At 44.4% G+C, this 23,109-nt stretch overlaps 1 protein-coding gene across 2 annotated transcripts in view; it reads right to left on the bottom strand.

Annotated features, from left to right (window-relative positions):
• Positions 1-2,780: 2,780 nt before the first annotated feature.
• Positions 2,781-23,109, bottom strand: part of slc2a8 (solute carrier family 2 member 8) — a 44,609-nt gene continuing 24,280 nt past the window's right edge. Inside the window, exons 3-10 of one of the 2 annotated variants that reach the window (XM_033048654.1) lie at positions 19,714-19,920; positions 16,467-16,566; positions 14,021-14,232; positions 11,668-11,817; positions 8,988-9,096; positions 7,145-7,312; positions 5,298-5,443; positions 2,782-4,115 (exon numbers count right to left, since the gene is read on the bottom strand). In XM_033048654.1, the coding sequence (XP_032904545.1) occupies positions 3,960-4,115; positions 5,298-5,443; positions 7,145-7,312; positions 8,988-9,096; positions 11,668-11,817; positions 14,021-14,232; positions 16,467-16,566; positions 19,714-19,920 (1,248 nt within the window). In that variant the 3' untranslated portion in view covers positions 2,782-3,959. Of the gene's footprint in view, positions 4,116-5,297; positions 5,444-7,144; positions 7,313-8,987; positions 9,097-11,667; positions 11,818-14,020; positions 14,233-16,466; positions 16,567-19,713; positions 19,921-23,109 lie in introns of both variants that reach the window. The other variant, XM_033048655.1, reaches the window with a different exon arrangement.

Raw genomic sequence — 23,109 nt, 5'->3', positions numbered from 1 at the left:
AAGGTTCTCGCAGGTTCTCATAGGTTGGTGCCGGTGCTGACCGGTGAATTTCATTGGCTCATAGGGAAAAAGGTAAGCTGTAGTTTTCAGAATTAAGGATAACCAACCAATAATGTTAAATGTCCGCCGAGCTTCACAGCCGTGTGTATCTGGCTTCTTAAAAGTTGTCTCCACTCTTTCTCCCACCCCACCCTTTTAAAGGACTTACCACACACTGTGCTTTAGTCGTCTTTTTACAGCCTTTTACAACCTTTGCTTTGCACCGTGTGAATTTTTTAGACAGGGCAAGCTGGGGGAGCGTTGCCTAAACAATTCACATGGGCTGGTGAAGGAAGCTGGCTGTGTGCGTGTGTCTGTTCCACTCTGACAGTTGCAGTTCCCGGTTTTTCAGGCGACTGCCAGCAACTTGACAGTCGCCAGCAGTCCGCTGAAAAATCGCCTACGTGGGATAGGGACAGGTCCATTCGGCCCAGAGATGGTTTAGTAAATGCAGTAGAATTCCTATGTGATCCTCTGCCACATTAATGTAAATATATAGTTGTAACGACAGAGAAAAACAGAATATTACAATACAATAAATGATCAACATGATTAATTCACCTCAAGGTTTTCATTGTGAATTGTGCTATGAACACAACAGAATGGAGATCCATTCTCCTTCTCTTCCAAACAGTCATTGATCATGCCACAGATGTCAAAAAGTGTGAGTTGGCCGCAAAGATCTCAAACAGTCCATGAGATTCTCTCCAGCAATGGACAGACTGAAGGGCATCGTGTTTTCTATCAGCTGTTGCGGCTTTGTCTCACTTTACCATGACCACTCAGACCTCCCACCAAATTTCATAACTGTGGCAGACTGATGCGTTTGGCACAAGCTTTCATGTTCAAATCCTGGAGTTGAATCTGATACCGTACATCTGCCTGTTCTTGTAATATTCATCAAATATTTAAAATGATAATGCTGATTAAAACTCAAACTATTGGCAACAAAAATCACCAACATCTTAGCATCAGAGACATTTTCATAGGTTTCATTTTTTTGGGAAGACAATTACTCTGATAATGTAATTTAACAAACAGAGAAACGGAGGTAGGACATTGGTACTAAAAGATTTTCTTTTGGGGCTATGGTACTTGTAATAAGATCAAAGCTCTAAGAGAGTGCATCACAAGTGATGGCTAGACCCTTCACTGGTGATAAAGACGTCCATCGAACAAATCCCAGTCATGCTTTCCTTCATTGTGGTTTGTAACTGCATCACCCATCTCACTTATTGAAGGCAGCTGCTGCATAGAAATTCAATAGTGAAGAGTTTTAAATGCTTTGTCTGAGTGTGGATGACATGCAGTGGCACAGTGGCGCAGAGGAAGAGTTGCTGCCTTACAGCGCCAGAGACCCGGGTTTGATCCTGATTCCAGGTGCTCTGTACAGTTTGTATGTTCTCCTGCGTGTGACTGCATGGGTTTTCTCCCGGTGTCCTGGTTTCCTCCCACATTCCAAAGACGCACCGTTTCTAGGTTAGCTGGCTTCTGTAAATTGTTCCTAGTGTGCAGGATACAACTAAAGTAAACCGGGGATCGCTGGTCAGCGTGGACTTGGTAGGCCGGAGGGCCCATTTCCACGCTGCATCCCTAAACAATTCTTGCTGCAGATTTACCAAAGTTGCAGATTTGTCAAAAAAACACCTTGAAAAGTCATCAACTCATAAGAAGGCAAAATAACTAAACACTCCAAAGAAAAAACAAGGCTGTGAGAAGATACACAATCTCTTATCCCCATGACCACCGCATAGTCGCATCAACCAGAACCGAGGTAAATAACCAATGTTTAAGAAGGAACTGCAGATGCTGGAAAATCGAAGGTAGATAAAAATGCTGGAGAAGCTCAGCGGGTGAGGCAGCATCTATGGAGCGAAGGAAATAGGCAACGTTTCCTATTTCCTAAACGTTGCCTATTTCCTTCGCTCCATAGATTCTTCCTCACCCGCAGAGTTTCTCCAGCATTTTTCTCTACCTAAATAACCAATGGTTTATTTTCAACAGCCATCAATGCATCTCTAAATTAGAGCAGCATGGTATTCTGTAAATTGATCTGCATGGAGGAGAGATTTGTCCTCTATCTCAAATCTTTTGCCCCGGCTCTCTTGAAAATGGGTTCATCACTCAGGTCCTGTTGCATTACTGGTACTGGTTTATTTGTCATGAGTAGCCGTCATCAAGACTAAGGTTTCAAAGGTTTATACAAAACAAAATCACTGCGCTCTTAAAATCAATGCAAATAGTAAACCCAAAGCACAACAACTAACCAACAAATGTTATATTTTAATCAGGAACGTCAAGTTCTCAATAATAACATGGATTAGCTTACAATCACGTTAGCTTCATTTAAATGATTCAGTTTATAATGGTGTCAGCAGAGTATTATTTAACACAACTAATAAACAACAGTGCAAACATGTTATGCGTCACAGGTTAAACAATCTTCGTGAGGTAGTGTGTTAAACATGGCGTCTTGAGAAATTTAAAATCAAAATTAAAATATGCAGCATCTGTTAAAAGAAATGTACAAATGTCAAGGCAGCAAGGAAAGAACTGCAGATACTGGTTTAAACCGAAGATAGACACAAAATGCTGGAGTAACTCAGCGGGACAGGCAGCATCTCTGGAGAGAAGGAATAGGTGACGTTTTCAGGTCGAGACCCTTCTTCAGACTGAAGGAAGGTCTCGACCAGAATCATCACCCATTCCTTCTCTCCAGAGATGTTGTCTGACCCGCTAAGGAACATACATGCCCATCAGTCTGAAGAAGGGTTTCGGCCCGAAACGTTGCCTCTTTCCTTCGCTCCACAGATGCTGCCGCACCCGCTGAGTTTCTCCAGCACTTTTGTCTACATGCCTATCAACTCTAGTTACGCTTAAAATAGTATGATAAAAGTTCACCAATTTCTGTCTGGTACGTTTTCAGCTTCAAAATATTCATTGGACATCAAGTTGGGAAGCCAAATATTAAAATTTTACTCAAGTATTCTGCAATACAATGAACCTTGCCATCTCTTGCTTATTTCAATTAAAAGTGTCCACATACACCAGATCCTCCATCTTAAGAGAGCCTCTGTGCTTTAAGCAGGCACGCCATTAAAAACTGACGGACCTGCAACGTTAACACTCTCTGTCCACAGAAGCTGACTGACCTTGAGTGTTTCTAGCATTTTTCTGGCACTATTTTATTTATTTTTAGGCAGACAATGTGTCCTGCAGCTTATTTGTATCAGCTTCATTCCTGAATTGACGACAACAATTTTAGATCTTGGCCCCTTGTTGGAATTCCACAGTAATTCCACAAGCTCTAAAAAGGTAGAAATGATTAATGCACCCCATACCCAATGATCCCATACCCAATCAAAAATGGGGTGCAATGCAGTTTTATTTTAAAAAATGCAAACACAAAAAGTGGAGTAGAAAGATTAAAAAATTGTCATTTTGACATGGATGAATAAAAAATGCAGAAAGCTAGTTTTACCGTTCCAAATGGATGGAATGAAAATGAAAATTGAGAGAAGCAAAATGGATGTCCGGTTTGTTAATCACACTTGGCTAGATAAAAATAACCGTGAGGTAAAAATCTGTGGTAGTTCTGCACTAATATAAAATTAAAACACAGATGATTATCAACAAAGGTAAAATCCATTAAAAATGTATTCATACCATTAACCATGGTAATGATACCACTGTCATTTTGGCCAAGCCGGCAGCGACGCTATTGAGCGGCATATAATAGACCCAAAGATTTTGCCATTCTCCCTGTAAACTATCTACTAAACAAATCAAAGGTACAACTTTGACAATTTGAATACGATGAGGGCTCAGCTGCAGTATTATTTAAAAAACTCTTTAAAAATCTGTGCATAACGTTAACAGATCGACAGCATTCACCAACGGTGTCTTTTAAAACAAGTACTTCAGTCTGCCAGTCCATGGGCAGGTCCTCTAAAGAGGGCCTCAATTTGTTCAAGGGTCTTCCCCTTTGTTTCGGGCATGAAGAAAATCGCAAAGAGGAAATTCATGAAACAGAAACTTGAAAAGAGCCAGAAGGTCCCATATTGAGTGATGTTCTCCTGGAAAAAAGAATGGACGTTTTACGACTTTGCGTCTAAACACACGTGTTCGGGTAAAAACTTTGAGCATATTGCAGTCACAGCACATAAAATAATTAAGTAATTAATAATTAATACTGGCTACATTTCAATTAATTCAACAATAACTTTGCTTTTCTTTAAATGCAGCAGTATCAAATTCAAAGTAGTTCCTTTTTCCCTACATTATGAATTAATAGACAATAGACAATAGGTGCAGGAGTAGGCCATTCGGCCCTTCGAGCCAGCACCGCCATTCAATATGATCATGGCTGATCATCCCCAATCAGTACCCCATTCCTGCCTTCTCCCCATATCCCCCGACTCCACTATTTTTAAGAAGCCCTATCTAGCTCTCTCTTGAAAGCATCCAGAGAACCCGCCTCCACCGCCCTCTGAGGCAGAGAATTCCTTGTTTCCTTGTCTCCGTTCTAAATGGATTACTCCTTATTCTTAAACTGTGACCCCTGGTTCTGGACTCCCCCAACATCGGGAACACGTTTCCTGCCTCTAGAGTGTCCAAACCCTTAACAATCTTATATGTTTCAATGAGATCCCCTCTCATCCTTCTAAACTCCAGAGTGTACAAGCCCAGCTGTTCCATTCTCTCAGCATATGACATTCCCGTCATCCCGGGAATTAACCTTGTAAACCTACGCTGCTGAATTAAGGTTTCCAAGAAGTGAAAAATTCAATGAGTTTAATGAGGCAGTTTGAAACATTACTACTCAGCACTAATTATAACAGTGTGAAAAATTGCCCAGGTATTTTCCTGTTCACGAATGCAAGACTAATTCAATCCAGGTAATTACCGCTCATTCCACTTTCAAGCAAAGTTGGTGGAAAGCAACACATCCAAGACCTCAAAAAGGAATCCAAGAAATGTTTAGGAAGGAACTGCAGATGGACACAAAAAGTTGGAGTAACTCTGTGGGCCAGGCAGCATCTCGAGAGAAAAAGAATAGGTGACATTTTGGGTTGATAGAAGGTTCTCGACCTAAAATGCCACCTATTGCTTTCCTCCAGAGATGCGGCCTGACTCGCTGATTTACTCCAGCTTTTTGAGTCTACACAAGAAATATTATCAATTTGACCTTCTGCTAAAATATTTTATTCTATTTTAACTAAATTAATTGGACAAACACATATCAAGAAGACACTTACAAGAAGATCATTGAACTCCTTAGTTACTAGAAATGCGGTTGACCAGTTGGTTAGGACACATACTCCACTTGCTATGCCTCTCACCCGCACTGGAAATATCTCAGACATCACCAGCCATGGAATTGGGCCACAGCCAATGGCAAAACCTGAGACAGATAATTTAGATTCATTAATAAACCTGGCGTTCATTAAACATTATGAAGTTACAGTTGCTTTAAATGTCATTGATCATTTTAGATGTGCATTGATATTTGAGATATTTATCACCTGTAGTCAGCAGTATATTTTTGCACAATCACAACTATTAGCACCGCAAATCACCCCCCAATAAAGGGATGATAACCTCCCATTACTAATAAACGAGTTCGGTATTCCGACTGCACATGCCCAGTTCATAGGTCACTAGCTACAAAACGGTCTCGGCAACGGTGGTGCTGCATTGTGTACAGGCTTGCCTTTCGTCCGTAGTCGGGGTCGGCTCTCCGTCGCTGCGGATGCTGTAGAGTTGCTGTTGGGCCGTCCCCGTCCCCTCCCCGGTGTCCCATCCTTGTCTGGAGGTGTCCGGGGTGGCCCTGGGCTGGCGGGGCGGCCCCGGACTTGCAGCCGCTGGCTCCAGCCTGGCTCTGCCTATCCTGCCAGCCCTCTACCCCCCTCCCCTCAGTCCGACACCGAGATCCTGCTGAAGATGGGCAGCGGCCGGCCCTTCTCTAAGACGGGCGACTCGGAGCCGCTGCTGCTGGGGTCGTCCTGGTCACAGAGAGAGTCTGCAGACGGGCTCCTGCTGGCCATGGGCAGGCCGGGCGCCCGCTGGAGTTACCATTGGTGATGTTGGTGTTGGCGGCAGCATCAACCTCTAACTCCAGGACGGGGCTGATGGCACTTGTCACCGTAGAGGCCCATTGGGGAGTGGGTTCCTCTGGAGTTGAAGCGGAGTTGGGCTGGAGTTGCCGCTGGCTGTGGGTCTGTGGGTTCTGTCCGTCTGGGACCGCTGGTGTTGTCGGTCCGGGGTGTGGGTTGGCCAGACGGAGGTGAACTAGGTTTGGTGCTTCACCGCGCTGGGCCTGGGGGCTGGTGTCCCGTCGGTCCGGACGTCTCCGGCCACCCCCCGGGCGGGGATGGGACACTCAAATGTGGGAGGGGAGGGGGGACACCGGGTTCGGCAGTACTTGCGGGTCTCCCCCCCCACCATTATGGTGAGGGTAGGTAGAGGGAATTTCAAGTTGCACCTCTATCTGATGACATTTGGGACAATTAGAGCCCAGAGTAAGCCAGTAATGAGTAACAGGATCTTTCTAGGTTACATTCCTTATCCAGTTGCAAAATCAAACAGCTAGCTACATTTTCAGTTTAGAGAGTCGAGGCATAAAGGTCAGGTTTCAGCCTTGTTTTCTGACTTGCTAACAGATCCTTGGGTCCAATGGTGATTTTCCCCGAGTAGAGCACTTCAGATGGTCTTGCACAAATTTCCACAGCTGCTGGAGGTCAAAAGACCAGCTTTGTTTCTCTCCATCAAGTAGCATGTCACCAATGATCAAGGTCTGCTGATGAATAACAGCCACACAAGGAATAGCTGGCATGCCTAATACACCAAAAAAATATGAATTTTGTTTTGGAAAATGGAATCACACCACGAATGTACCGCTGGGTTACTGTGTGATATTGACCTTCAGCGAATATAGCAGGTTTGATGTTTACTTTAGGTACAGGGCGCAAACATGCCCTTGGGCCCACCGAGTCCGCGATGTAATTTGAAGACCGATCAAGTCTGCCATCACCGTGAACTTGGGAAACTTCATTTCAAATAAACATTCAATATTTCTAAAACATGAAGATGGATTTAGATTTACCTGCTATAAAAATAACTAGACAGACAAGGGGCAACCAGGTTGGAGCATGCGTTGCCATAGAAACTGAATTCTGAATGTCAACTTTGTGAAGAGAAGAATTATTGATGTCTTCTTGCCAGATTTTAAAGTACACTCCAAAGACTGCTGCACTGAAGGACATGATCAAAGCTGTTAAAAAAAATAAATACAAGAGAAATAATTGACCATTGAAAGCCCCATCACCAGTTTTAAGTGACTTGAATAGTGAAACCTATCTGCAACCCTCCAGATATCATTCGGGTTCAGATTGTTTGCCAGTGTTACTTCCTGAAACGGGTGCAATGCTTGGGATTCAATACCTACTACTGTACTATTTCACCACATTCTTACTACCTTCAAGTCCAAGTGTGTTTTTTTTTTGTTTTTTAATAAAGTAAAACAATTGCATTAGCAAGGGCTGGCTGAAAGTATGCAACATCTGCAAGGCAAGCAGAGAAATAATTTAATTGTGCAATAGCAGGTGCTCAATGTGCTGAGGTGCATGACGCCCGACTGCATAATGTGGCCATGGGATTCCTTAAATCAAACAAATTTGTAATACCCTTACATACAACGAGCCTGTCACAATGTCTCACGCCCCAGTCACTCCTTCAAGAACAATGGGGACCCGGTGTGGGGTTTAGAATCCTCTGTCCAGGGGATAACTCTGTGTTTGTTCATGTGTTCCGGTGAAGGCGTTGTGCACACGGCAGCCAGACAACAGTCGCTTGTCTTTTTTTTTGTTTTCACTTTTAATTTCAAGTTTTCGTGTACCTTGTGTGTTGTGACTGTCGGCAGACCAGTTTCTCTCCGGGGATGAATAAAGTTTTATTGTATCGTATCGCCCCCACCCGCCAGGCAGAAGGTACCAAAGGTAGAACCACCAGATTAAAGAACTGATTCTAGCCTGCTGTTACCAGATTATTGAACAGACTAAGGAATTTATTTAGTTAGAGGGTGGTGAATCTGTGGAATTCATTGCCACAGAACGCTGGAGGCCAAATCAATGGATACTTAGAAGGATCAGGGAGGGATCTCATTGAAACTTACCGATTAATAAAAGGCCTGGATAGAGTGGATGTGGAGAGGATGTTTCCACTAGTGGGAAAGTCTAGGACCAGAGGGTGCAGACTCGGAATAAAAGGATGCACCTTTCGAAAGGAGATGAGGAGGAATTTCTTAAGTCAGAGGGTGGTGAATCTGTGGAATTCATAGCCACAGAAGACTGTGGAGGCCGTCAATGGATATTTTTATGGTGGAGATTGACAGATTCGTGATTAGTACGGGTGTCAGGGGTTATGGGGAGAAGGCAGGAGAATGGGGTTGAGAGGGAAAGATAGATCAGCCATGATTGAATGGCGGAGTAGACTTGAAGGGCCAAATGGCCTAATTATGCTCCTAGAAAGTATACCAACAATAAATTCCCGATCTCCCAATTTATCTTGTGGCAGCCTTTGCACTTTATCTGCACTTTGCACTTTTCTATGTAGCTGTAACGCTAGTAACTCTATATTCTCTGTTGCACCAACTAAGGTTGGTGCGTATGGTACGATTTACATGGATAGCATGCATAATAATGTTTTGCACTATCTCAGTATCAATACTATGACACTGGCAGAGTTTTTGCCAGACAGAATCTTTAGATTTCATGACATTCAGAATGAATGTCTCAAGCTCTTTAAAAGTGTGGATTTGCTATTATCAGTCTTTCTAGAACAAAATTACTTTTGGTCGTACAGCTGCCTCAGATTTTAAATACATGAAGAGATTGGGCAATGTTCAAAGCTTTAGTTGTGCTAAAGCAGTTCATCGCCTGAAGGCTCACCTGATATTGCCAAGAGAATTTTTCTGCCTGCGCTGTCCATGATAAGAGCAGCTATCGCAGTGAAAACAACCTGGACAACACCAACTATTACCGAACCTTCACTGCTGTGCTGAAAGAGAATGCAGACAAACGAGAATTCCTTACTGCAAAATTAGTAGTGATCATAAACACTCACTCAATCTCATCAGATAAATTAGCAAAGCTCTAACTTTGATCTTATACGAGATGTACAAAATCATGACAGGAATAGATTGGGTAAATTAATAGAATCCTTTGCCCAGACTAGGAGGAAATCGAGAACCGGAGAACAATGGTTTAAGGTGATGGGGGTGATTTAATAGGAACCCAAGGGGGCAACTTTTATTTTCCCACACAAAGGGTGGCGGGTGGATGAACGAGCTGCCAGAGGAGGCGGTTGAGGCAGGGACTATCGCAACGTTTATGAAACATTTAGGCAGGTACATGGATAGGACAGGTTGGTCGGCGTGAGTATGTTGGGCCGAAGGGCTTGTTGCCACGCTGTATGACTGATTATTTTGGTCACTTCTGATGACAAATGATGAAAGGCAAAATTAAAACACACTTGTCTTCTACTCCAATTTCTTGGAATTATCTTTTTTTTCTAGGAAAACCATCTCAACATATTTCAAGATAGGGTACATTCAAACAGCACGAGTCAGGAAACAGGCCAAAATGGGGGAGAAGGTACAGAGGGGAGCAAAATAGAGGAAGACTGCCAACAAATTCCAACAAACACCATCCTTTACAACTGTTCTATATTGTTAGTAATATTTCAATAAACAGCAGTATTAAGTTGGTCGACCACATCACTGCAAAATGCTCCATTCAAAGAGTGAACCCATGAAAAAGAAAAAGAACTTTTAATTGCAATTACAGGCTGCTCACTCAAGGGGGAGCTACTTGCATGCTACGCAAACACTGATGGTTAAGTCATTGCAGAAAATATTGTAAATATTAGATCGTGTTATTTAACAGAGATTAAGTCAAAATAACTTTTTTTGGTAAATATTTAAAATAATCGGGATGAGCAGTCAATCCACAATTAAAAAAGCCACGCCTGCTGATGGAGGCAAAAGTGGAGATTTTGCATTGGTACTATGGCCCTGCTATCTACTCAACACGTTGGCCCCCCTGGAAGTGGTATGTGTGAAGCATAAATCGGAGTTTAGATCTGTGCCCAGGCTTGCAAGTTAAGAGTTGACAAAGGAGCTTAATGTGAGAAGTGCAGATGTCACAGATGGTAAACTAGTGGTGGAATAGTAAAGTCACTGCCTCACACTGCCAAAGACCAAGGCCTCTGACCAATCTGAGTGCAGCTTTCTTGATCTTTGTAACCACATGGGTTTCCTCCAGGTGCTCTGGTTTCCTCCCACTTCCTGAAGACTTGAAGATTGGTAGATTGTATGTTCTCCTTGTGACTGCGTGGGTTTATTTTGGAGGGATATGGACCAAACGCAGGCAGGTGGGACTAGTGTAGCTGGGCATGTTGTGGGCTTGTGGTCGAAGGGCCAGTTTCCACGCTGTAACACTCTATGACTCTAACACACCATCTGTAGCTTATACAGGGTTTCTGTGTGCTCTTCATGCATGGCCTGCAGATGTTCAATACTATTTACAATGCTCCTTCTCCACTGAGCAGTTATGGGCCAGAGATCCCCACCATCACACATAATCCAACTTACCTATTGCAATCCTATCATTCAATGATTAAACAAAATTGTAGACTCAGCGAATCACTAAATACACATGCTCGGTTCCCTAAGGTTTACCGGATCGCCTGGTTGCCAAGCATTTTAACCCCCCCTTCCCATAAGGACATTTGTCCTGGGCCTCCTCCATTGTCAGAGAAATGCCACACGCAAACTGGAGGGACAGCCCCTAATATTCCACGTGTAGCTTATAAACCAATGGTACGAATTTTGAATTCTCCAATTTTAGGTAACCAACCACACAAACCTCCCCATGTGCTCTTCATGTGTGGCCTTAAGATTTTCAATACTATTTTGAATACTCCTCTGACCAGTCAAGGGCCAGCAGTTCCCAGGAGAGAGGATGTGTTATTTCTTCAACTGGGCTCTGAACACATGGAGGTGGTATAGCGGTAGAGTTGGCCTCTTACAGCACCAGGGACCCAGGTTCGATCCTGATTACGGGTGCTTGTCTTTACAGAGTTTGTACATTCACCCAATGACCTGCGTGGGTCTACTCCAGGATCTCCAGTTCACTCCCACACTCCAAAGACTACAGATCTATAGGTTAATTGGTTTGGTATAATTGCAAATTGTTTCTAATGTGTGTAGGATAGTGTTAATGTGCGGTGATCGCTTGTCGGCGTGGACTCGGTGGGCCGAAGGGCCTGTTCCCGCACTGTATCTCTAAACTGAACTTGCTTGAATATTTTCCTCTGTCCAATCTGGTGACTGTTTTAAGTGATGCATACAACAAATCACTAGTCTAATATCCTTATTGTTGTAACATGTACATTCATATAGTTCAAAACCACTGCACTGACAGGTCAATTAACAAACTGCTGGATCTATACATTTTATTTTTAGAAGCAATACTGGTGGACAAATTTGGTTGCAGGAGAATGACCAGATTACTACAGATTTTCTGATTAAGAGCACAGAACATTTGTCATTCAAGTAAAATGTAATACCTTAAAATTTGCTTGCTCAAAGATGGTTTCAGCGTAAAACATAACAGCATTGATTCCACTTAGCTGCTGAAATAGCATCAGAAATATCCCAATAAGGAAAGGCTTGTAAACTGCTGAATCTTTCAGCTCTGAAAGTGAAAATTTGGTATCCTGAAAGCAGAAGTAAAATAGATCAATCAGCGTCATCCTACACGGAAACACAACCTTCGGTCAATCATGTCCATGTTGTCCTTTATGTCCATCTACATGAATCCCATTAGAACCATATCCTGTTGAGCATTGCCTATTCAAGTGTCAGTGTAAAGTCACCCGCGACATGTTGCCAGGGGTCGCCTGTATGGTCGTGAGAGGTCTCCAAAGAGTCGTAGCGTCTTTCTGGTCGCCGCTGAATTTTCAACATTAAAAATTTCGGCGACCTATCACGGGTGCCGGCAGTTGCCTGTAAAGGTTGCGTGGGTTGGCTGCGCGACCTACGTCGCAGCGGCCTCTGCAGTCCGTCTGTCTTTTTTTATTTTATTGTCCTGTTGAGTGTATAGTTTGTGGTGGGTTTTTGACTGTGTATGTGTGGGGGGCTAGGGGGTGGGTGGGGGAAACTTTTAGATCTCTTCCCTGTACGGGGACCCGACCTTTTCCCCGTCGGGTCTCCGTTGTCGTTGGGGCCTAGCACCGTGGAGCGGCCTCCAACCGGAACGACAGCTCAAGTCACGGAGCCTGCGGAGCTGCGGACCTACCATCGTGGAGCTGGCCAGCTTAGGAGCGTGGAGAGCTGCGGTGGCGCGCGGCTGCGACCCGACTCCGGTGGATGGTGACACCGGGAGCTCATGGGTCCCCGGTGGCTTTGCGGGGCACCGGCAACGGCGACTTCTCCCGCCCGAATTGCGGGGTTGAGAGTGACCTGGAGCGGGGCCTTACATCGCCCCGCGCGGCTTCAAATGACCGCGGACTTGCTAGCGCCCGCCGGGGGCTTTGACTTTGACATCGGGAGAAGAATGGAGAGCAGGGGAGAGACAAGACTTTGCCTTCCATCACAGTGAGGAGGAGATTCACTGTGATGGATGTTTGTGTAAATTGTGTTGGTGTGTGTCTTGGTTCTTTTCTTGTATGACTGCAGAAACCAAATTTCGTTTGAACTTCATGTGAGGTTCAAATGACAAATAAACTGTATTGTATTGTATTGTATTGTATTGTAAGTGGGACAGGCCCTTAATATTTTCTCCCATTTTTGTGGCCATTATCTTTTGAATTGAGGATAGGAGTAGCTTGCTCCGAGGAGAAATATAAATGTTCAAGGTGCTCTCAAGCATTTTTAAGTAGTTTATATTCCAGAACGGCTCCCAGAGGATGTGATGCAATAAGATAAACTTAATACATTTAAGCCACTGTAAAGGGGTCGATTGTAATCATGTATTCCCTTTCTGTTGACTGGATAGCATGCAACAAAAACCTCACGGCCATAGGTGACCTCTCACGACCATACAGCCTGTATGGTCGTGAACGGTCTAGGGTCGTGAGAGGTCTCCAAAGAGTCATGGCGTATTTCTGGTCGCCACTGAATTTTCAACAAGTGGCGACCTAACACGGGTGCCGGCAGTCGCCTGTAAAGGTCGCGTAAGTGGGACAGGCCCTTAGCGTACAGCAACTTAGTCAAAAAGGTTTAAAGGGCCTGTCCCACTTACGCAACTTTTCAGCGGACTGTCTGCGACCTTCAAGCTCGGGGCACTCGCCTGAAAAACCACGAGCTGGAACGACCATCAGCGCGGAACACAAACACACACCGCAAAGGCGGGGGCCAGGGAAATCGGGGGAGCAGTTTGAAATTCACACGGTGCAAAGCCAAGGTGATACCCACGGTGAACAGGAAGGTTAAAGACAACTAGCACAGTGTACGGTAAGTCCTTTAAAAGAGCAGGGGCGGTGGGGGGGGGGGGGGGGGGGGGGGGGGGGGAGGCACTTTTAATAAGCCAGAGATACACAGCTGTGATGTTTGGCGGGCATTTAACATTTCCGGTCAGTTTTCCTTGGTTCTGAAAACTCGTGCTTACGTTTTTTTATTCCCCAATGAGCCAATTAAAATGCCCAGTCAGCAAAGGAGATTACCTATGGCTACCTCGACTACCTACAACAACATGGCGACCCCGCTACCACTACGTCAAAAGTATCAATTTTCTCGACGGTGAAGATTTTTCAATATGTTGAACCATTTTGCGCGACCATACTGAGGCCGCAAATAGTTACCACCATGCGGGAACTCCTCTCGACCATGAAGGAGACTCACCAGAGACCTCCTACGAACATGTGGCGAGCTATTAAGGTCGCCTAAAGTGGGACAGGCCCTTAATGGTCACTGAATTACCTGTGCATTGCAACTCTCTTCAATCTGACGGCATTCCCAGTCATGATCTGCTTCAGGCCCCCTGAGCCATGCCAGAACAGCCAGTGCTTCAGAGTGTTTGTTCTTGCTCAGTAGGTACCTTGGGGTTTCCGGCATGAAATACATTAGTATTACCATCACGGTTGGTGGAACAGAAGATAGCACAGCAAGCCAATACCAAGGCAAAATCATTCCTGATAAAACAAAACAAAAACAACCATGTTACCATCACACTCTAAACCAACTTAGCTATTGCGATTCTAGTCATTCAATGATTACACAATTGTAGACAATAGATAAGACATTCGGCCCTTCGAGCCAGCACTGCCATTCAATATGATCATGGCTGATCATCCACAATCAGTACCCCGTTCCTGCATTCTCGCTATATCCCCCGACTCCACTATCTTTCAAAGTTCTATCTAACTCTTTCTTGAAAGCATCCAGAGAATTGACCTCCACCACCGCCTGAGACAGATTCACAATTCTCTGGGTGAAAACGTTTTTCCTCATCTCCGTTCTAAATGGCCCACTCCTTATTCTTAAACTGTGACCCCTTGGTTCTGGATTCCCTTAACACTCGGCGACTGTTTCACTGAACAGGGCAAGTCAGTCCTCCAAAGCCTACTGGATCTCCCATTTGCTAACCATCTTGATTCTTCTTCCCATTCTCAATACTGACATCTCCATTCTGGGCCTGCTCTATTGCCAGAGTGAGGCTACACACAAACTGGAGGAACAGCTCCTCATATTACGCTTGGGTTGTTTACAATCCATTGAACTCTCGGATTTTAGGCAACTAACCCACACAAATCTCCCTCCTGCCCCCCTTTCCTATGCCCCATCTGAACGTGCATCCAATTTCGCCCTCCCAATTCCTGTCCACCCGTATTCCTTCCGGTCTTCACAATTTACACTTTTATCCTTCTCACATCTTGTCTATTCATCTCTTGCCATTGTTAAACCATTTGCCTGTCAAAGCCGTCCTACCCCACTGGTATCCACCTATCACTTGCCAGGCTTCCCCCCCCCCCCCCCAACCCAACTATGTTCAGTCTGACGAAGAGACCCAATCTGAAACTCGACCTATCCACATTCTCCAGAGATGCTGCCTGACCAGCTGAGTAACTCCAGCACATTGTCTTTTTTGGTAAACCAGCAGCTGTAGTCGCTTGTTTCTCCAAACAAAATTGTAGCTTAGTTCAGATTCAAAATGGTGTAATACAGCTTCATCTGGATTGGGGTTGAGAGAGAGAGAGATGGATCAGCCATGATTGAATGGCAGAGGAGACTTGATGGGCCAAATGGCCTAATTCTGCTCCTATCACTTATGAACTTATTTAGTTTGCACCAGAAGTATCAAATTTATTCTGGGTCTTAGTGACTAAGTTGAGAAAGTGGGAGGACACAAAACAAAAGGAAATAATTGGAACTGGGCAAAGCACCGCTCAAGTGCCCTCCAGTTACTAGATCAATGAGGGAAGTTAGAGATAGTTAAAACAAGAGAACATGCTGGAGCTTTCATGAATCCTCCAGAGGTTTTCAGCATTCCAAAAGGGACCATTCTCAACCCCCCCACCCCATATTTTGGTTCAGACTCCAACTAGCAGCAAACACTTGACATTGTCACTGTACTTTCACTGCAACTGCAGGACATGGAGCACCTCCCCTTTTGCCTTGCCTTTTCCCATTACTCAGGTGCTTGTATGGTCCTTCACGGTGGATCAGCATTTTCCCTAACCACGTGTTCATCTTGTGGGGTCTTGTATACCAGAGAAACCAAACAGATTGTCACTGTACCTAACCCAGAACATCCAGTTGCCTTTCACTTCTGTTCTCCACACCACTGCCACTTTGGACTTCTTTGCAATGTTCCAATACCCAAAGCAAGCTCAGGAAACAGCACCTCATGACCCATCTAAGGTATGTCATTATCCTAAAGATTCAATATTGGACAATAATTTTTGAAAACCGGTCCTTCCTTCCCATGTGTGTTGGGGATTCAACTGAAGAAGTGTTCCGACCTGAAACATCAACTGTTTCTTTTCTCCAGAAATGCTGAGTTACTCCAACATTTTGTGTCTATTTCCAAAACATTTGTTTCTCTTGCCAGACTGATATTTCCAGTACCATTCATATTTCAGATTCCCAGCTTCTCCATCACATGCCTGTCAAAATGCCCCCTTAAATGATGCTATTTTATCCACTTCCATCAGCTTCCCCGCAGTGCTTTTATGCCAAAACAAACCAGCTGGTGCCATCAAAGCAACCCTGAGAACAAACTACAGGAAGGAGGCCAAAGTTGCAGGGTGAGGCATTAAGATGGGGAGAGGGGCAATATAGGTGTGACTGGGAACATACAAAGATCACACACTGACTGGCCTTGTAAAAAATACATAAACCTGTAACAATAAGAAGCTGTTCATACCGCCAACATATGCACCCATGATTCCTATTACCACCATCAGCTGAACACAAGATCCCAACAGCCCTCGTACTTTAGGGTGAGACGTTTCAGAAATGTAAATCTAGGTAAAAGAAAAACCCAAATAAACATTTAATAGACTTTTAGTGATAATAATCACCCTAGACAACATGAAGACAGCAATCTGAGTAACAGTACATGGTTTTCAGGTTGGGAACAGTAAACATTAAGTTGACGAGTTTTGCTCATGTCATTTTTGAGATATTACACACCCACTTCTCTACAATTTCAGGGGTGTTGATTTGCCACGAGGGATTGGCAGGTAGCCAGTGGGTCAGACATCAAAATCATAATGGTTACTTAGAGAGGATCAATTCAGCACTGTAGACCAGACTTTTCTTAGCAAGGTCTGCCCTCCTGTGGCTGAACAGGGCTCCTACACACTTCACCTCAGGCCAAAACGCAGGCTCATATTAACTATTAGGCAGAAAAACAACTAAGCATCTTACTTCCGTGTTGTGAACGGAAAAAGGATCCATTAGAATTTAGAAAACAGACATTTCAGAGAAGTGAAGAAAGTGCTGACATTTGCTTTGTTTTAAACATACAGCATGGAAAGTCCCTTTGGCCCAGTGAGTGTGCCGACCTACGATCGCCTGTACACCAGTTCTACCCAACACACCAGAGACAATGTACAGAGGCCAATTAACTGACAAACCTGCACGTCTTTGGAAAGTGGGATGAAACCGGAGAAAACCCACACAGTCACAGGAAGAACGTACAAGCTCCGTATAGATAGCACGCGTGGTCAGGATCGAACCCGGGTCTCTGTGAGGCAGCAACTCTACTGCTGAACTACCCTGCCACCTCTGCTGACATAGAATCAAAAATGCCACTTACAACAGATTTTCTGTTTGGCATTAATTTCTAAGTAGTTGACTTGTTCACTTTTAAGTGTTAGAGCATTCTTTACTATTTGAATGTATTAAAAAAAAAACAGGTTATAAATTATAAATTCAAACTTTTTCAGAGAAAGGAATATCAATAAATAGTTAAAAAGGAGCTGGTAAAATGAGTTCTCATCCTGGAAAGGGAGTCCAAGGAATCAAGAATGGAAAACACGGAGATGGCACATGAATGAAATATAAATTTTGCATTCACTACAGAGGACACATGCAATATCACAGGAATACTTCTCAATCATGAGCATGTACGGACAAAGAACCCAAGGTGAATCACAGTCACCTGGGGGAAAATGAACCAAATTATTGATGCTTTGGATTAACAAGTCTGCAGGTCGAGATAGATCCGAGTGGCTAATGACATGGTTAATGCATTGGTTTGAATTTTTCAAAAGTTAGATTTGGGAAAGGTTCCATAATATTGGAAATTAGCAATTGTCTCCCATTTAAAAAAAAAAAGATTGAGAAAGCTGGCCAGTTAGTTAACAGTGGCGCAGCGGTAGAGTTGCTGCCTTACAGCGCCAGAGACCCGGGTTTGATCCTGATTAAGGGTGATGTTTGTACGGAGTTCGTACCTTCTCCCCGTGACCTGCGTGGGTTTGCTCCGGGATCTCCGGTTTCTTCCCACACTTCAGACATACAGGTTTGTAGGTTAATTGGCTTGGTATAATTGCAAATTGTCCCTAGTGTGTGTAGAATAGTGTAAGTGTACGGGGTGATCGCTGGTTGGCGCGGGCTTGATGGGCTGAAGGGCCTGTTTCCGTGCTTTATCTCTAAAACTAAAACCAGTATACAAAAACGTTAGATGCTATTAAAGACGCAAGGGGAGTTAAAAAAAATGAAGGGAATCACACAAAGAGAACAAGGCCCCGTGAAATGAGAAATCATCTCACCAATCAAATCTAGTCAAGTCAAGTCACATTTATTTATATAGCACATTTAAAAACAACTCTCGTTGGCCAAAGTGCTTTACATTTGTTATAAGAATAGCACAACAAAACAGACTACATACATATATACATGTAGCCCTCACAGCTCACTCAGAGGACGTCAGGAAAGGCTTGGGAGTATAGATAAGTCTTTAGTCTTGACTTAAAAGAGTCGATGGAGGGGGCAGTTCTGATGGGAAAGGGGATGCTGTTCCACAGCCTAGGGGCTGCAACCGCAAAGGCGCGGTCGCCCCTGAGCTTATGCCTAGACCGTGGGATATTCAGCAACCCCAAGTCGGCCGATCTGAGGGGCCTGGAGGTGGAGTGGTGGGTGAGAAGACTTTTTATGTAGGTGGGGGCAAGCCCATTGAGGGCTTTGTAGACATGGTTTCAGAGCGGTTTAAGGATGCAACATGTGCAGCAGATAAAAGGGAACCAAGTGGATAAATTATTCTTGTATTTCCAGAAGTCATGTGATGTGCTGCTGCAAAGGTTACTGCAGAAAGAGAAAACTCAAGGTGGAGGAGGACCAAGGATTGACTGGCCAACTATAAAGGAGTCTATTTCTAACTTTTAATGTAACAACTATGCCACAGGAATCAGTGCTGACGCCTCAACCTTTTACAACTGATAGAAGTGACCTGGATGAAGGGACTGAAGGTATGGTTGCTAAATTATTTGATTCCGAACATAGTTGGGAGAGGTAACAGGGAGGCTACAAAGGGATGTAGACAAGTTAAGTGAGTGGACAGAAATCTGGCAAAGCAGGTATAATTTCTGAAATTGTCCATTATGGTAGGAAAAGTAGAGCATAATATCTAAAAAGTGAGAGCTAACTGAACCTGCGACACATCTAGTCATGGTCGCCATCTGCATGTAAGGTGTTGTAAATATTTCAGAGATTTACCAGGCCTACACTTGTCTTGCCTATTCCAGGTATAGGCTAGACAAAATTGCTGGAGAAACTCAGCGAGTGCAGCAGCATCTATGGAGCGAAGGAAATAGGCAACGTTTCGGCCCGAAACGTTGCCTATTTCCTTCGCTCCATAGATGCTGCCGCACCCGCTGAGTTTCTCCAGCAATTTTGTCTACCTTCGATTTTCCAGCATCTGCAGTTCCTTCTTGAACCAGGTATAGGCTAGTAAACCTAGATAGGCTGAATGGGCTGCAGGGAAATGAGAAAGTAAAACTCTGATGAGACCTGGCATGGACCTGCTGGACCCAATGGTCTCCATGTCATCGCAAGAAAGAATACCATTCATTACAGATTTGAAGACTTTGCATTAAATAACAATTTATACATCCCTATACATCACTGTAAGCAAGTTGACAAGCCCCTTATACAGCACTTGTACTTACTGGCACCACAAGTGATGCTATTCCACTGGCTAATCCAGTCAATAGTCGGCCAGTGTAAAGCATCCAGATGTTCTGTGCTCCAACAATTACGACAAACCCAATAATGAACGGAAGACCACACATCATCAGGCTTGGTTTTCTGCCAACTTTATCAATGATCCATCCTCCTATTATGCCGCCGACGGCTGCACCTACAGTTACTAATGACTGCAAAAATAGACAAGTACAATATTATTTACTTTTATAACATTGTCAGAAATATTTCCGTTTCAATCAGTAGAAAACATACAAAACACTATGCAGGAGGTAGCACTGTACAAGGTTCCTAATACGCCCAAAATTCAGCCCCAAGACTTTAGCATCACAACAAACTGAAGAGCTGTTTAAGAAGGAACTGCAGATGTTAGAAAATCGAAGGTAGACAAAAATGCTGGAGAAACTCAGCGGGTGCGGCAGCATCTATGGAGCGAAGGAAGTAGGCAACGTTTCAGGACGAAGAAGTCTGAAGAAGGGTTTCGAGCTGATTGGGAACTTGGAGTTAGTACATCACCACAATTGGGTAGCTGGTGAAAAGTGAGGAATGGAAAGCTAGCAAGATGTCCAGCAACATTTACTGAAGAAGGGTCTATACCCGAAACATCACGCATTCCTTCCCTCCAGAGATGCTGCCTGTCCCACTGAGTTACTCCAGCATTTTGTGTCCACCTTTGGTGTAGACCAGCTTCTGCAGTTCCTTCCTAAGCATTTATGCAATGATCATCAAGAAAGCAATTTATAAGAATTCTTATATAATCTATTTGCACTGTTCTCCATTTACAATGAAAACTTAAATAAAAACTCTGTAAGAAATATTTGGGGTAAAGATGGAAAATGAATTTTGTGCACAGATATAATTGACACATGGAGTGGAGTGAAGGAGTTGTTTTGTGGTCCTATGGAACCTTTATGACATTTGATGACTTGAGACAAGGATGTCACAGTAGGCCCAGTACTTGGGTTGGAAAAAGAGGGCAATCAAATGCACTAGCCTCTGGTTTAATGAAATAGATTGAAACATTGTAGTCGAGCATAAATAAAGGTCTATCACATACATTTGTTGGCATTAGGACTGTATCCTTCCATGCCTTGTTTATCTATGTGTTTGTCTAAATGCTTCAAACATAGCATACAATCATAATTACACCTGATTTTCCTCTGGACCCAGCACCTCTATTTCAGTGTTCTAGTGAACACATTACTTGCGCAATAATAATAATAATAATAATAATAATAATAATAATATCTTTTATTGTCATTGCACATCAGTGCAACGAGATTTAGTATGCAGCTTCCAACCAATGTCAAAAAAATAAAATAAATAAATAAACTGTGCGACGTGACCATCTGAGGGAGACAGTCCAGGGGGGATGTGGGGCACTCAGCAGGGCCAGTTCAGAGCCGCTATAGCTCTGGGAATAAAGCCGTTTCTGAGTCTGGAGGTTCGGGCGAAGAAGGCCTTGTAACGTCTGCCGGAGGGAAGTAGTTCGAACAGTCCGTTACAAGGGTGTGAGGAGTCTTTATGGATGCTGACGGCCTTCCTGAGGCACCGTGTGTGGTAGATGCCCTCCAAGGCTGGTAGCTGTGTCCCAATAATCCTCTGCGCTCTGTGGACGACGCGCTGAAGAGCTCTCCTCTCCGCCTCCGTGCAGCTGAGATGCCACACAGAGATGCCATACGTTAATATGCTCTCTGTGGTGCGGCGGTAGAAGGTTGTCAGCAGCTGCTGGGGCAGACCAGTCTTTTTTAATGTCCTCAGGAAGAACAGTCGTTGCTGTGCCTTCTTGACCAGCGCATGGTTGGTGGACCATGTGAGGTCCTCTGAAATGTGTGTGCCCAGAAACTTAAAGCTGAACACTCTCTTCACACTTTCCCCGTAAATGGAGATTGGGGCGTATTCTTCATTATGGGACCTCCTGAAGTCAATAATCAGCTCCTTGGTCTTGGAGGTTACGTGTGCACCAGTCCGCCAGGTTCTGCACCTCCGCTCTGTATTTTGTTTCATCATCGTTGGTGATCAGCCCAATTACTGTTGTGTCGTCTGCAAACTTCACAATGGTGTTGGTGTCGAATGCAGGAACACAGTCGTGAGTGAAGAGGGAGTAGAGCATGGGGCTTAGTACACAGCCCTGTGGTGTGCCGGTGCTCAGGGTGATAGTGGAGGACAGGTGCGGGACCAGTCTCACTGCCTGCGGTCGCTCCGTCAGAAAGTTCAGGATCCAATCGCATATCGGCGAGCTGAGGCCTAGCTGGTGGAGTTTGGTGGTGAGCTTGGTGGGGATGACCGTATTGAATGCAGAGCTATAGTCAATGAAGAGCATCCTCACGTAAGTGCACTGTCTGTCCAGGTGAGTCAGGACAGTGTGAAGAGCAAGAGAGATGGCATCCTCTGTCGATCTATTTGCCCTGTATGCAAATTGATGAGAGTCCAGTGAGGCTGGGATGCTGTGGGAGAGGACCAGCCTTTCGAAGCACTTCATTGGGATTGGAGTTAGGGCAACCGGGTGGTAGTCGTTCAGGTTGGTGACTTTAGACTTTTTCGGCACCGGCACTATGGTGGCTGTTTTCAGGCACTTGAGGACCGTTGCCAGAGATAGAGACAGATTAAAGAATCTCGTGAATACCTCCGCTAGCTGTACAGCACAGTCCTTTAGTACCCTTCCCTGGACTCCATCCGGGCCTGCAGCCTTGCGTGGATTGATCCTACACAGAGCGCACTGTACCTCCTGAGTGCTCAGTGTTAAGGCCTGCGTTAATAGGCGACATGTAAATTCGCTCTTACATAACAGTTGTGTACTCAGTCACAAATGCGATCAAGGCAGTTTGTACTTCCTACAACACTGTACAATCACTCAATCTGTAGTTCCTTGTGACTAAACGATTGCAAGACAGGGGATGAAAACAAGCCAGCAAGTGCAGAAAGTGCCCCAACGACGAGCCGGAACTCAAGTTTACAAGTATCTTGAGCAAAACACAAATGTACTGGAGTACCTTAGCGAGTCAGGCAGCATCTCTGGAGGACATGGATGTACAGATGCTGTGGCGAGGTTTTGAATTATTAGCTGCGTCTGAGTTGCAGCTGGACACTGCTCAGACAACGAGCTTAACGCAGCAGCATTGACTATCGGTTTGAGGGAGGATAGACAAGGATTTGTCGAGCATGCAGAGGCATTTCTGCTGGATTCCAATTAATATTCTGTTACTTTAGACAGGGAATTGGGCAGGTTCCTATTAAATCTTTCCCTCCTTACCTGAAACCAATGTCCTGTGGTTCTCGCTTCCCATGCTCTGGGTAAAGGACAGAGGCATTCACCCAATCTATTCCTCATGATCTTGTACACCTCAATAACACCCCCCGCC

This window comes from Amblyraja radiata, chromosome 32, assembly GCF_010909765.2.
Source record: "Amblyraja radiata isolate CabotCenter1 chromosome 32, sAmbRad1.1.pri, whole genome shotgun sequence".
NCBI lineage: Eukaryota > Metazoa > Chordata > Chondrichthyes > Rajiformes > Rajidae > Amblyraja > Amblyraja radiata.
The sequence above is the reverse complement of the archived record's forward strand: the minus strand, read 5'-3'. Positions and strand labels throughout refer to the sequence as shown.